The sequence below is a fragment of the Nyctereutes procyonoides genome, unplaced genomic scaffold (assembly GCF_905146905.1).
Source record: "Nyctereutes procyonoides isolate TBG_1078 unplaced genomic scaffold, NYPRO_anot_genome, whole genome shotgun sequence".
In the NCBI taxonomy this organism is placed as follows: Eukaryota; Metazoa; Chordata; class Mammalia; order Carnivora; family Canidae; genus Nyctereutes; species Nyctereutes procyonoides.
This window is the reverse complement of record NW_026575140.1, coordinates 6,358,868-6,373,342: the sequence shown is the minus strand read 5'-3', so window position 1 is coordinate 6,373,342 and position 14,475 is coordinate 6,358,868. Positions and strand designations below refer to the sequence as shown.

General features: G+C 47.3%; 1 protein-coding gene across 2 annotated transcripts in view; it reads left to right on the top strand.

Annotated features, from left to right (window-relative positions):
* The window catches only part of CMTM4 (CKLF like MARVEL transmembrane domain containing 4), a 66,267-nt gene extending 52,047 nt beyond the window's left edge, over positions 1-14,220 (top strand). For both annotated transcript variants that reach the window (XM_055305987.1, XM_055305986.1), the window contains exons 2-4: positions 3,359-3,535; positions 11,849-11,947; positions 13,542-14,220. In XM_055305987.1, the coding sequence (XP_055161962.1) occupies positions 3,359-3,535; positions 11,849-11,947; positions 13,542-13,706 (441 nt within the window). In that variant the 3' untranslated portion in view covers positions 13,707-14,220. The remainder of the gene's footprint in view (positions 1-3,358; positions 3,536-11,848; positions 11,948-13,541) is intronic.
* The last annotated feature ends 255 nt before the right edge of the window (positions 14,221-14,475 follow it).

Sequence of the window (14,475 nt, the reverse complement as noted above, 5' to 3'; positions counted from 1 at the left end):
TGGAAGGGGAAGGGGCTACAGACTGAGCTCTATAAAAACTTGAACGCCCGGGTTCGGTAAACCAAAATGTATCTCCGTGCGGGGGAGGGTGGTGCGTTCCAGACTCCCGGACAGAAGCTCCTGTGTCGGAGGCCCCTTTGGACCTTGCTTCCTGTGTCTCTTCATAGGCTGTTCAGGTATATCCCTTTGTAACCAGGGTGCAAGAGCACCTGGCTCCAGGGTTCCCCGCGGACCAGGTTAGTCTGCTCACCACTGACAAAATCCAAAGAGTGGTGGTGAAACTAGAAAGGACTTTATTTCAGTGAGGCTGACACCAGCAAGACAGGACTGGCATCTCAAAGGTATTTCTCAAGTACCGAAAATGTTTCTGGGTTTATGTGAGGAAAATGTGGGACAGGGATGACTGGATGGCTCAGTGGTTGAGTGTCTGCCTTCAGCCCAGGGCGTGATCCGGGATCCTGGGATCGAGTCCCGCTCCCTGCATGGAGCCTGCTTCATCCTCTGCCTGTGTCTCTGCCTCTCTCTCTGTGTCTCTCATGAATAAATACATAAAATCTTTTTTTATTATTTATTTATTTATTTATTTATTTATTTATTTATTTATTTATTTATTTTATTTTTAAATACATAAAATCTTAAAAAAAAAAAGAGAGAGAAAGAAAATGTGGGCCAAAGGTTGTAGGTACAAGCAGCTGGGGCATAAAGGTCAGGTTGACCATTGTCTTGGGGTCACCCCACGGGGTCTCGCTGGCTCTGGGCAGTCCCTGTTGCTTGAAGGGGTAGTTTCGGTTTCCATCAGGGGCATGCTTTGCTGCAGGGTATTTTTCCTGAGTTGAGGGATAAGCTTGAAAGAACTCAGACTACAGCCTGAGGTCAGAATAGAGGCAGTTGAAGTTCTCTTTCACTTGATTGTCCTTTGTAATAGACTGTAATAAACTTTGTAATAAATCTAGAACATTCTCAGGCCTTCCATGTCACTCCTAAAATTTCAAACACCTTTGCCCTAGTTACATTGCATTCTCCTGCCCTGCTTTGATTTTTCCCCCTTTGCACTTCACACTGCCTAGCATACTGTACTTTTAATTTTTAAAAGCTTCTCCTTCATTAGACTATGAGCTAGAGAGCAGATTTTTGTTTCGTTCACTGCTGTATTGAGAGGCCTATTAGATTTGCATATTCTTAAACTGTTTTCATTTTAATATTTAAGAATGTAGGTGTTACCTTCCCACACAAATATGGTTGAAGTTAGCATACCAGAAACATTTGTAACTCATCAGTACAGTGTGTTATTTCTTGCCCAAGATTACTATATCCAATTACAGGGGAAGAAAAAGTTTAGGAGTTTCCCTTATATGAACTGCTCCTTTGTGAATTGATTGCAAGTCAGGCATGTAATTCAGATGGAGAATTCAAGTCTCTGGTTCTATAGAAAATTTCAAGAGCCATTAGGAAAAGCACAAAGTGTGTGCTTAAAGACCCCTATCTCTAATGCATTGACTTAAAATAAAAGTGTGAACCTTGTTTTGATAGGAGAGGTGTCTTTTATGATTGCTGTGCGGAAGTACTGATAATGGATGGAGCAGAGCTGCCCTGCCCTGTGTGCCTTTTACATGGAGACCCTGCCAAGCATGTCAGCAATTGTGGGTCTGGGTTTTTAGTGGCCCCTCTCCATCCCCCTGTTTGCTGGTGGTGTGCTAGTACCTCTGCTTGGTACCTGGAGTGGAGAGGGGTGGGTTGGCCCTGCCCTCAGAAAGTTCAGGAGGCAAAGGGAGGCATAATGACAATTATAAAAAGGGGTAGAATGTAATCACAGATGAACAAGCTTTCCTGGGAGAGGATGGAAACATGTCTGGCAGGGAGAGAGACAATCAGGGAAGGCATGGGGAGGAGGTGGCATTGAGTGGCACATGCGTGGGACTCCAGTAGGCAGAGGAGGGCCACAGAACAGCCCGTGCCTTGTATGTTTCCCACACTTTCATCATCTGGGGATCTTGTCAAAAAGAAAACCCCAAAACCAAAAAGCAATCATTCTTACTCCATAGGTCAAGGAGGAGAGGCAGAAACTCTGCACTTCTAGCCGGCTCTCTGGTGCTGCTGATGGTGTTGGCTCTAAAGCCAAATCTAGGACCACAGAGCACCTGCCTACACTGCCTGGACCTTTGCAGTGGGGGCTTGGCCCATGTCCTGGCCCAGGCTTGCATGTGGTGGGCTGCGAGGTGTTTGGTTAGACCAGTGCTAGAGCAGAGGCCCGGAGCCTAAGGTTGATCTGGTTTAGGTGCAAGACCACCTGACTTTTCTTTGATCGCTGGGTCATTAACTCAGCCTTTGGGCCTCCTCCTTTTCCTGAAATCTTCCTTTTAAAGCTCACCTGGTGAATGAATAAATAAAATCTTAAAAAAAAAAAAAAAAAAAGAGCAGGTGGCTCTATGGTTTAGCGCCGCCTTCAGCCCAGGGCATGATCCTGGAGTCCCGGGATCGAGTGCCCCATCGGGCTTCCTACCTGGGGCCTGCTTCTCCCTCTGCCTGTGTCTCTGCCTCTCTCTCTCTCTGTGTGTCTCTCATGAATGAATAAATAAAATCTTTAAAAATAAATAAAAAAATTAAAAGCTCACCTGGTAATTTCCATTGATACCTGTTTGACCGTGACCTCTGATCTCTTGGGACATAGTGCTAGAATGTTACTGTGGTCCTTTAGAAACAAATTGGTGCCATTATTGGTCATTTTTTCCAATGTTTTTATAGACTGCCATTCTGACTTTTTATGGCCAAGTCTAGTGATAACTTTTAAAAAGCACAGCTCGCGAATTAATTAGGTGGACCTCATTTTTAGGCGCCTGTCATTGGGAGAAGAGGGGATTATACCCAGCCCTGTCTCAAAGTCCTCAGCCTGCGTGCCCCCTGCCCGAACCACCAGGGTAGCTGCAGATGGCATAGATGGACGCTGTTGGGACCCTGCCCTCTCAGTGTTGGGCATAATTGTGGTAGGGACTAGAAATTAGAAACGTGTGTTGGCAGTGTCCACTTACTAGTGGCCGAGGAAGAACTGAACACATGAGCTGGTCCTGTCTGTTTCCTCCCGAGGGCTGAGCCGCACCCGCACCCGCACGGTGTCGGGGGGCTGTGCTAGGGTGTAGGTGTTCACGTTAGGAATTCGATCCTTTCATTAAGGCCTCCCTCTACCTGTTGTTCCATAAGAATTTCATCAGATCATATTCCTGACAGTGATCCTTCCATCCCCGGAGGAAAACTGGCCACATATGGTGGTGGTGGTGGGTTTTATTTAAACGCGGCAGGCACATATGTCCACGGATGTGTACTAAATATACACGCACATGTGTGTTTCCAATTTTCTTCCTAGATTTTGGCCCTGATTGCGTTCATCTGCATAGAGACCATCATGGAGTGCTCCCCGTGTGAAGGCCTCTACTTTTTTGAGTTCGTGAGCTGTAGTGCATTTGTAGTAACTGGAGTCTTGCTGATTCTGTTCAGTCTGAACCTGCACATGAGGATCCCCCAGATCAACTGGAACCTGACAGTGAGTACAAGTCACCACCTGTCTCTGACTTTGAAAGGACTAGGTGCCACTCAGCCCCGAGGGAAGCTGGGATCTCTCCGTCATCTTGTTTGGTGCTGGTTCATCCCGATACTCAGTTTATTGTAATTCAACAGTGAAATTTTAAATGTCTTTGCTGGGTTGAATGAAAGATAAAGTAAACTGAATCTTCCCTAGTGGGAGAACCATCATATAAGAATTATTTTGACCCCTTTGAAGATGTTATTTCCATTTTACGATCCTCTGAGAAGATTGGTAATATTGATGTTTGCAGAATCTGGAAAGAAAATGAAATTAATATATTTGCATATTTTTCACCCTGGGCCCAAAAGCCATTTACAAAGTATCTCTTTAGGAAGAATTGGAAAAAAAAAAGGGGGGGGGGGAATCCCTGGGTGGCGCAGCAGTTTGGCGCCTGCCTTTGGCCCAGGGCGCGATCCTGGAGACCCGGGATCGAATCCCACGTCGGGCTCCCAGTGCATGGAGCCTGCTTCTCCCTCTGCCTGTGTCTCTGCCTCTCTCTCTCTCTCTATCATAAATAAATAAAAATTTGAAAAAAAAAAAAAAAGGAAGAATTGGAAATACAAGTGAAAATGCCAGTGACTCGCAAAGCCTAGGATTATCATTACATTCAAAGCAACTGGGAGGACACGGAGGATTCGGTGGTTTGATCAGAGTCCCGAGTGGAAACGTGTGCTCTCAGTGGTTTGGGTTCTTAACCCCCTTTGACAGCCTTCCCCTCAGATGGGCGTGGGAAGCTCAGGGCTGGTCACTCCCCGGCCCCTCTTCTGGACTCGTGTCACTTTTCCTTACCCTGCTAAATGGGAAAGGAAACTTAATAGTGCTCGGTTTTCTTGATGTTTCTTTACAAATAAGCATGTGCAAGAGCTGGAAGGGAATCAGGGAAGTCACAGGAAAACACAGTCAGCTGCCTCACACTTACGGGCCTGTGGGAGGAGAACCCCGTGGAGCCGCCACTCCTGAGAGGGTGCAGGGTGGCAGGAGAGGGGGCGCTGCAGACCACCTACCCTTGAGCATGCTCCTCTCCTGATGCCCAGTGCTGGGTGTGTGCCCCACCATGGAAAGTGTGGCCCGTGTGTGCTGGAGCCAGGGAGGAGGGGGAGCTGGTCACCTTGCCTGACGGGGCCACTCCCGTGGTGATCCTGTGGCGTGGTACTGAGAGGAGTGGACCTTCCTGAAGGAATACTCTGTGTGTTACTCAAACTCCTAGGAGGGAAAATAAAAGCAGAGCTGAACTAGAAAAGCTGATGTCAGTTGAAAACTCAGTTGGTTTTGTCTTGGTTTTGTGACAGATTTTATCATCTCTTTTTTTTTTTTTTTTAAGACTATATATTTGAGAGAGAGGGTCAGGGGATTGGAGGGAAAGAGAGAGAGCTCTCTGCTGAGCACAGAGCATGACTCAGGGCTCGATCTCATGACCCTGAGATCACCACCAGTGCTGAAACCCAGAGTCCAGACACTCAACCCACCTGCTCCCCAGGTGCCCCACAGCACCTCAACTATTTTTGAGATAAAGTTTGTGTTTTCCCTTAAAAAAAATGCTCTCGAAAAAAAAATGCTCTCGGGGCACCTGGCTTGCTCAGTTGGTAGTGTGTGACTCTTGACCTAAGGGGTTGTGTGTTCGAGCCCCACGTTAGGTGTGGAGATTACTTAAAAATAAAATCTTTTAAAAAAGTGCTCACAGAGTTGACAGCATAGGAGAACCTCATAAACTTCCTCCAACTTCTAGACTTCCTCCAACCAAAATGCAAAGTGTTGGAAGGCCTACCTGACATAGAGTTGGCTGCCGGGAAGGTGAAGACTGAGGGCTTTGAGTCAGACCTGTCTGGGTTCAAGTGCAAGGTGGCTCTTAAGGGCTGTGTGTGACCCTGGGCAGGTCAGTCACTTAGGGCCTCATGTTGAAGGCCACCATTGGTAGAGTCAATAGTATTTTACAGGCTTGTTTTACGAATGAAACGAGACAGTGTATATAAGGGGACCTTAAGCCAGTGTGCGCTGCTGCCAGTCTGAGAGATACTAATATTACTGCCAGCAAGGGGCCGTTGTTTCCTATCAACCACATGTTTCCCCTACAGACTACTGCCAGGTTTGGCTTTACTCCCTTAATTCAGTCTTATCTACTGATTTGACAGCTATAAATCTGTTAAGACTTCATACTGCAGCTTAATAATTAATTCATACAGCCCTTTATCCCCAGAAATACCTCCTCAGTGAGCTTTCTGGAGTTCTGATCTTTCTATTCTAAACACGAAAGGCTTTCTACATGTTGACTACCACATTATTTGGTCATACTGAAGTGCATCTTTTTCACTGGAAAGTTAACATATGTCCTTTTCTTCTGGATGGAGTTGGGTAGGGCAGACGCCTGTGTGATGTGGTCCCTTGAGAACACTTTCAATCCTTTGGGATCCTTTCCAGAATTTCCACACTTTTGGGGTAGATGAAGGTGTATGCTTATTCAACAGAAGCGTATGTGAGTTCATGCACTTGAGGAGATGGTACTTACTGAGGGGTTCTCAGGTCATCTGTTCTCTGAAGAAGAGAAAAAGTGAGTTATTTGGGGCTGGGCATTGCTCATGGAGTCGCTACAGAGGACTGGCCTTGGCCGTGTTGTGTTTCTCTAACAACATGGTGAGAATATTTTGTCCTCAGTAGAGCCAACTAATGAGTGAAATAGGATGTGATTGGCATAGAGTTAGGAAAATGGTCATTTCAGGAGCCTATGTTGACAAAAGTACTCCTGGAAAAGGGTAAATAAGGAGGAGGATACAAAGTACATACTTCATACAAGCATTATTTGATGCCAGCAGAAAGATTCTGATAGCTCTGGGTTCACTTGTTTGTTTTTGATGAATCTGTGGGACTCCTCCTGCGGTGCTTGGTTTTCTCCATGTATTAGGGGCTCGTACACTTGTGTCCCACCCATGTCTACCGTGGCTAGTGCCCTGGGCCTTCTCCCTTACTCCATCCCTCTCTTCTTCCAGCCCCTGCTAACCACTGAACGCCTACCAGGGGCTCCCAGTCTCCTTAGCCGGTTCTCTGAGTCCGTCACGACTGCTTAGCTGAACTTCCCAACAAGGAGGGACCTTGACCTTCTCTATGTCCCGACTCCCCATCTCTCTTTTCTCACCTTTTACTGTCAAATATAGCTTATTCAGATAAAGTCATAAAAAATGTACAGTTGACTGAAGAATGATCAAGATTGTGAAGCTACCACCTGGGTCAAGAGATAGGCCTGACGTCCCTGTTCCTGGATCCCCTAGCTGTTCCTCAGCTCTCCCCACACTGAACATGGGAGCCGAACTGCCACGGAGTGCTCTGTCCTTCCCACCGTGCTCTCCACTCTGGCCTGCCGTGACATCGCACTGTCCCTGGCTTTTCTTCTTCCTCCTCGGTGCTCCTTCTTAGTGCCTCGGTGGCCCCTGCTCAACCCACAGACCTCTCGTGATCAAGAACCCATGTTGGGTGCTGAGTTGGGACAGTTTGGGTCACCCAGAGGGGCCACATGCAGAGCCCTAAGGCCTCGGCCATGACTCATGGTGTAGTGTTTTCTGACACCACTTTTCACACTAAATGTATGTCTTTTCTTCTGACATCGCATCTGTGTTTTCCCATACCAAGTAGTTGTCTAATTCTCTGACACCAACGAGGTGTCCAGAAATTCAGCTCTGTTCCGACACTGACTACTGTAGTTGGCACAGACCCCCAGGAGAAGGGCTTGGTCCCACAAGCCCTAAATGGGGCTCCCAGGTGATCTGCACCAACTGCAGGTTTGCCTCCTCAGGTTCGTAAATCTCTAGAGGAACTTCTAGAACGAGAGCAGAGTGTTCGACTTGTGATTACCAGTTTGTTGTAAAGGGTACAACTCAGGAGCAGATGGAAGAGGTGTGTGTGTATAGGGCAGGATCCAGAAAAGTCTCGACGATCTGGAGCCTCTGTCCTCAGAGTCAGGGTGTAGCGCCCTCTCAGCATAGGTGTGTAGTCACCAGCTTGGAAGCTCCATGAGCACTGTTGCTTGGGGGTTTTCATGGGGGATTTCATTATGTAGGCACGACTGATTAAATTCATTAACCGTTTAGACTCAATTTTTAGCCCCTCTTTTCTCCTTGAGGGTTGGTGGGGGTGGGGCTGAAAGTTCCAGCCCTCTAGCAGCCTGGTTGGTTTTGGACTTTCCGGTAACCAGCTCCTACCCTGAAACTATCCAGGGGCTCCAGGGAGTCGTTTCATTAGCGTAAACTCAGGCATGGTTGAGAGGGGTTCCTTATGAATCCCAGAAGACGCTCCTATCACTCAGGAAGTGCCAAGGAACTGGGGACAAAGACCAAATACGTAATCTTTATCGTACCATGCTCATCTTTTCTGGGACTCAGTTTCCTTACCCCTAAAAGTAAAACAAAATAACGTCTCCTGCTCTATAATGTATTGTAGATCATAATCAGGTTAGGATTGGTGATGCTATAAAGACACACACACGGTTGGCACAATAGGGATTCCATGGATGGTATTTGGCACCACCGTCATAGTATGATTGTCCCTTTGATACTAGGGCCATTTGAGCACAAGTCCGTGCACGGTATGGACTAGTGGCCGTGAACTGCCCCCCTGTCATCCATGTGTAGAGCTGACACCAGAGCCAGCCACAGACCCCAGTGGTTTGAGAGCGATTGCAGTGACAGCCCGGGGCTGAACCTGTTTACCTGTCTCACCTGTGCTCAGTCTGGCAGACCTGTATTGAACACCCGCTGTGTGCTAGGGCTTGGGAACTGAAAGCCCAGGGCAGGTCAATGCAAGCTGCCTGCCCTTGGTAAGTGTGCTCCGTGAGATCCAGGTTCGTGGGAGGCCTGGCAGAGAACAGACCGGAGGCAGGAGATTCCTCAGGGCAGAAGCCTGGAGGGGGCTGGCAGGGGGATGTTCAGAGAAAAAGCCAGAGTCCAGCTGGGCCTTGAGAGAGGTGTGGGTGCCCACTGGCCCCCACTCGTGGGGCCCGTTGCAGGGTGGCCCATTCTCTGGCGCTGGAGCAGGGCTGCGGACTTGGCCTGCTGGGGCTGGGCAGGTAAGAAGACGACTGGAGACGGGGAGACGGGGCAGGTGGTTCTCCTCCTCAGCCCCAGCTGACTGTGCAGTTGCTTCAGGGTGTTCTTGGAACAGCTTTTCAAGAGTATATCTAGAAGCTTCTTCTTTTCTTTTCTTTTCTTTTCTTTTCTTTTCTTTTCTTTTCTTTTCTTTTTTCTTTTCTTCTTTCTTTTTTTTTTTTTTTTAAAGAAGTTAGTTTTTTGTGTGCAATCTTCTGGTATTTAAATGTTGGCATGTCCACATTTGTTTTGAATGCTGTGCAAGTCAAACCTGTCTGTGGGCTAGCTGTGGCCAGTCGGCCTCAGGTTTGCACCCTCTAGGCCACATCCTGTTGATCTGTTATTGGAGTTCCAGGGCTTCACACTGAAGGAGACACCTGTGGGCATGTGTATGTGAGGGTGGTTTTCCTTCTCATCTCTGAGCACAAGGAGGTGCTGCAGCCTTGGGTGTTCTAGGGACCAGACAGGAAACATAAAGTGGTGGCGGGTATGAGACAGTAGGGAACGGGGACGGCTGTGGCAGGCTGGAAAGCATGTGGCTGATCGAGTACATGTCCCAGGTAAAGCGTTAGAAAATAATAATAATAAGCACCATTGTTGACTAAAAACTCCCAGAGCCCAGCCTGAGGGCATGTGTGTGTGTGTTTCCCATGATGTGAATGATGAACCTAAGAGCCTTGACTTTTGTTTCATGGACAAGGAGCTCAAGTAGGTGATGCCGATGAGTATCTGCTGTCTTCCACTTTTCAGCCTTTTGAGCTGTGCAGAGCAGAGCAATGTTTGTTAGAGAAAAACTGGAAGATACAGATAATAATAAAAGAACAAAATAAAATCATGTGATTATCCAAGACAAATGAGTCTACCCAAGCATATGTCTACCCAAAAGCTTGTAAGCTCCTAATACAGCTGCTCAAAAGAACTGGAAAGTCCAAAAACTGATGAAAAGGTAAACAAAATGTGGCCCATCCATACAATGGAATACGACACAGTAATAGAAAGGAGTGAAGCATCGATACATGCTCCAACATGAGTGATCCTTAGAAGTCTCATACTGAGTGGAAGAAGGCAGTCACAAAAGACCCCAAAATATCTCCTCCTATTTATATGAAGTGTCTGGAATAGGAAAATCCGCAGAGAGACAGAAAGCAGCTTAGTAGTTGCCTCGGATTAGGGGAAGGATGAAGAATTAACTGCTAATGAGTTTCTTTTGGGAGTGCCGAAAATGTTCTAAAATAAGTCGTGGTCATTGAACTGTATATTTTAATTGGGTGTACTATCAGGCATATGAGTTCTATTTCAGTAAAGCTGTTAAAAAGCCCTTCGAGCGATGCAACCCACTGGGGTAACCACTTGTCATACTTGATGAAACCTTCCAGACGAGATAGACTAGATTTCCCTTCTGCGTGTAGGTTGTGATGTGTGAGGAGGGAGGACCTTGTAGAACCATTAGAATCATGCTTTTTCACTTAAACTATTTTAAGTTTATTCCGTGTTAAATGTACAACTACATCATTATTTTAAATGACCCCATAGTATTCCATTTTTATTTAACACATCCCCTGTTGGTGAGCATTTTGTTTGCTTACCTTTTTTTTTTTTCCTATTTTAAGTTCTGTAACAAACATCCTCATATACTTGAACCTTTTTGCACGAGTATGATATTTAAGATGAATTTCCAAATGTGGAAATCATAGACAAACAACGTGAACCTCTTTAAAACCTTTGATGCATACAGGCCCTTGACCAAATTTATCTTTTTACGTAGTCACCATTAATGTACATAGAATTATGTTTGATGTTTGGCTTCAGCACTGTGTCATAAAATTTTCCCCCATTTCTGAATAGTCTTTGGAAAGTTCATTTTATATTCTTCTTTATCCCTACAGCACCTTACCCAGGACTGAGCATTTTAACTAAATGCTTCTGGGTTTGAATTTGTGAGAAATTTGTCTTTGCTTATTTACCATTGGTCACAGCTAAAAACTGTCCTGCTGGCAGACGTTTATGGTCAGAGCTTTGTAGTTGGTACTTGCTTTTCTCCATGAGCGCCTGCAGAAGCCTGCACCGGGATTGTGTTTTCCCTTGTAGAGGGAAATACATACCAGAGGGACCCTGGTATGACCCAGGCAGTCAGGGTGCATTGTCACATTAGTAATAACAGAAGCGGGATCCCTGGGTGGCGCAGCGGTTTAGCGCCTGCCTTTGGCCCAGGGCGCGATCCTGGAGACCCGGGATCGAATCCCACGTCGGGCTCCCAGTGCATGGAGCCTGCTTCTCCCTCTGCCTGTGTCTCTCTCTGCCTCTCTCTCTCTCTCTCTGTGTGACTATCATAAAAAAAAAAAAAGAAAAAAAATAGGTAATAACAGAAGCATCAATAAACATGCAGAGGGACCCCTACCTGTGAGCCAGGTGCAGTGCTTAGCTCTTCACATGGGTGGCTCCACCTGACCCCGAGAACAACTCTGTGGGCAGGGGTACTCTTCCCACGTAAGACCCAAGAAGTGAAGTTGGACTTGTCCCAAGTCATGGTTGGCTAGCACCCAGTCAGGCTGTGACACTTAATCACTGTGCTACGTTCCTCCCAACAGCTAAGACAGGAGTTAAATATTGGAAGCATTGCATATGTGACTGCATTTGCTTTTCAAAAAGCTAAGGAGAAAATCCTCTAGGTTTTAGGCACATAGATCCTTGAGAGACCATGCATGAGAAAGAACATGAGGTCGGGCTAAGTGTGTTCTCTAAGTCTGAAAACCGTGCGCTTGTAATGTCACACATGAACAAGGGGATGTTGGAGGGGATTTCACCAGTTTCAAGTTTCGGGACTCCTGGGGAGCATTGTCCACGCCAAGGTGATTTGAATGTATTTCTTAAAGGTGACAGTAGAACCCTAAGTGGTAATTAATGTGCATGTCCTTGATGGGTTAGCAGTTTCGGTTTCCATAATAATTAATTTAGAAACGACAGCATGGTTGGTTAAAGTGTGAATTTTGCTGTGGTGATACACCAAGTAGCATCATACACTGATACCATCTTTGCCTTTCTTCATGGGTCCAGTCCCCTGGGCATCAAGACTAAAATGTGGGGCCATCAGAGAGGCTGGATATTGTCCTTCATATTTGAAAATCCTTCAGTTGCTTTTAGGGCAAAGCATGAAATAATTCTTTTCAAGTGACTTTACCTTTTTTTTTTTTTTTTTTTTTAGGATTTGGTCAACACTGGACTCAGCACTTTCTTTTTCTTTATTGCTTCGATTGTATTGGCTGCTTTAAACCACAAAACCGGAGCAGAAATTGCTGCCGTGGTAAGTGAACTCAGTTGGTTAAAACACAGGCTGATTTGTACACTCTGACTCACCCTCCTCTGTCCCCTAGTGTGTGTCCTGCTCATTCTTCTTCAGCTTTTTCTTTGCTAATGATGTTGTTACCGAGCCAGTAGCGGGCCCAGTTCCTTCAGGGCCGTGGTTCTCGGACTGTGGTCCCCAGAATAGCAGCCTCCACATCGTGGAGGAACTTGTTAGAAATGCCATTCCCAGGCTCCCCCAGAGCTACTGAATCAGAAATATGCCTCCCTCCTTTTTTTTTTTTTTTTTTTTAAGATTAATTATCTGTTTTAGAGAGCACAGTGGGGAGGGGTGGAAGGAGAGAGAGTCCCAAGCAGACTCTGCCCTGAGTGTGGACCCCGACGTGGGACTCAATCCCACAACCCTGAGATCATGACCTGAACCAAAAACCGAGTTGGACACTCAACCAACTTCCCTGCCCAGGAGCCCCTGAACCAGAAGAAATATGTTTTAAAAAGTCTTCCAGGTGATTCAGGTACACACTTAAAGTTGGGAATCACTCCTTTAGCCTGTTTCCAGCAGAGCCCTGGATGTCTCTGACAGTTGCTTTTAAGAGCCTTATCTGGGGGCCCCTGGGTGGCTCAGTGGTTGAGCGTTTGCCTTCAGCTCAGGGCGTGATCCTGGGGTCCTGGGATTGAGTCCTACTTCGGTCTCCCTGTAGGGAGCCTGCTTCTCCCTCTGCCTGTGTCTCTGCCTCTCTCTCTGCGTCCCTCATGAATAAATAAATACAATGTTTTTTTTTTTTTTTTAAGGGCCTGTCAGTGTGGGGTCTTAAGAAGAGTGCGGTCTTGACACCATTTAGCAGTCAAATGACATTTTTTTTTTTTTTTTTTTTTTTTTGCTTTTCAAGGAAGAATGCCTTTGGGAGTAGGGTGGGAACCAGGTCATGTAGACTTTGATTCTCTGTGTTTTGCATTTCTGTATTGTTCTGTATTTATAACGAATGTGTAGCACTTTTGCGATGGGGAAGGGCACTTTAAAGGGTTTGTAAAAAACACTAAACCAGCTGTTCTCCCAAGTGTCACTCAGTAGATCGGTCAGTCATTAGCAAATCATTAAATTTCTGCTGCTGCTTACCCCAGAGCTGCCCACCTGGAGCTGCCCAAGGGAGAGGCAGCCGGGCAGCAGGCGGGAGCTCGGGGGCTATGATTTGGAACGTCAGGCCTCGTGGCTTGATTAGGGTTTCACACATGAGACCTTCATTCCCTGTCTATATAATATTTTGGCTACGTTGTGCTTTCTTATCTGGGACCAGTGGCCATGAAAAAGAGGCAAACCCATGATTTGTATGTGTCTGTGTGTGTTTAATAGATCCAGAACACTTCAAAAGAAGCCGTAGGCTGTCTTCAGGTCAGGCAGGACTTTATGTGGATCATGTTTAACTACACACTTGGCCATCGTCTGACAGCCAGATATCAGTGGGCCTGGCGTCGTGGTACAGCTGGAAGAGCTGCACACAGCTCGGGTCAGCGTGAGCTGCGCAGGGCAGGTCCTGCCCAGACACCCTGTAGACAGCTGACGTGTCTGAGGACTAACTGGTGCCTGTGTTTTGTAGATATTTGGCTTCTTGGCAACCGCGGTGTATGCGGTGAACACATTCCTGGCAGTGCAGAAGTGGAGGGTCAGTGTCCACCAGCAGAGCGCCAGTGACTACATCCGAGCACGCACAGAGTCCAGAGATGTGGACGGTCGCCCCGAGATCCAGCGCCTGGACACATGAGCACCTGCCGGAGCCCTCCTCCCTCTCCTCATGCCCATCCTTTCAACCAAGTTTTCTTTCCCTCATCACGTCAGATTTTCCTGTGATTAAGTTGAATTTTGTCCTCTTTGGTAAAAGTTCATTCTGGGAAAGTTTTTCAGAGTGGCCCTGGTGGCAGGTCCGTGAGGCAGGGAGCCCCCTGTACCCCGCTGTTCAGACAGGCGGGCGGGAGAGGCCTGCAGATTGCCCAGCATTTGGCGGCTGTGGGGGCAGCTGGCCTCCCTGGCTGCCGCGTCTCTTCTAGGTCTTCACTGTCCCCGAGCACAGGCTTCACATCTGACTCTGAGCCACCCTGTCATGTGTTTTTGTGACAAGTCAAGAATTTGGATTAATGGGAGCTGCCGGGAGGGGTAAAAAAGCAAGGAATGAGCAGTCAGCAGCGATCGCTGGGCAGGCCCCCTGCGAGCCCCAGGGCGGCGTGTCGTCTTGCTGCCTGGACTTTCCCCTGCTCCTCGTCCTCTAGGCCTGGGGCATTGCGACACGCCGGCGCCGTGAGATGCTGAGTGTTTGGCAACCGGCGTGCTGGTGGAGCTGTTTGCTGGGTCTGGACGTTACGGGGCTGGGAAGAGCTGCTGTCCTCTTGGGGCGGCCTGGCAGGACTGCTGCCAGGTGGGAAGGTTGCCTTTTGTTTCCTACCCTGCTGAGAAATCACTCGATGGCTCTTCAAATGCTTCACCTCCCCGAATCCCACATTCTCCTCCAGGAGTATGGGACCACCTTGTTTTCCAGC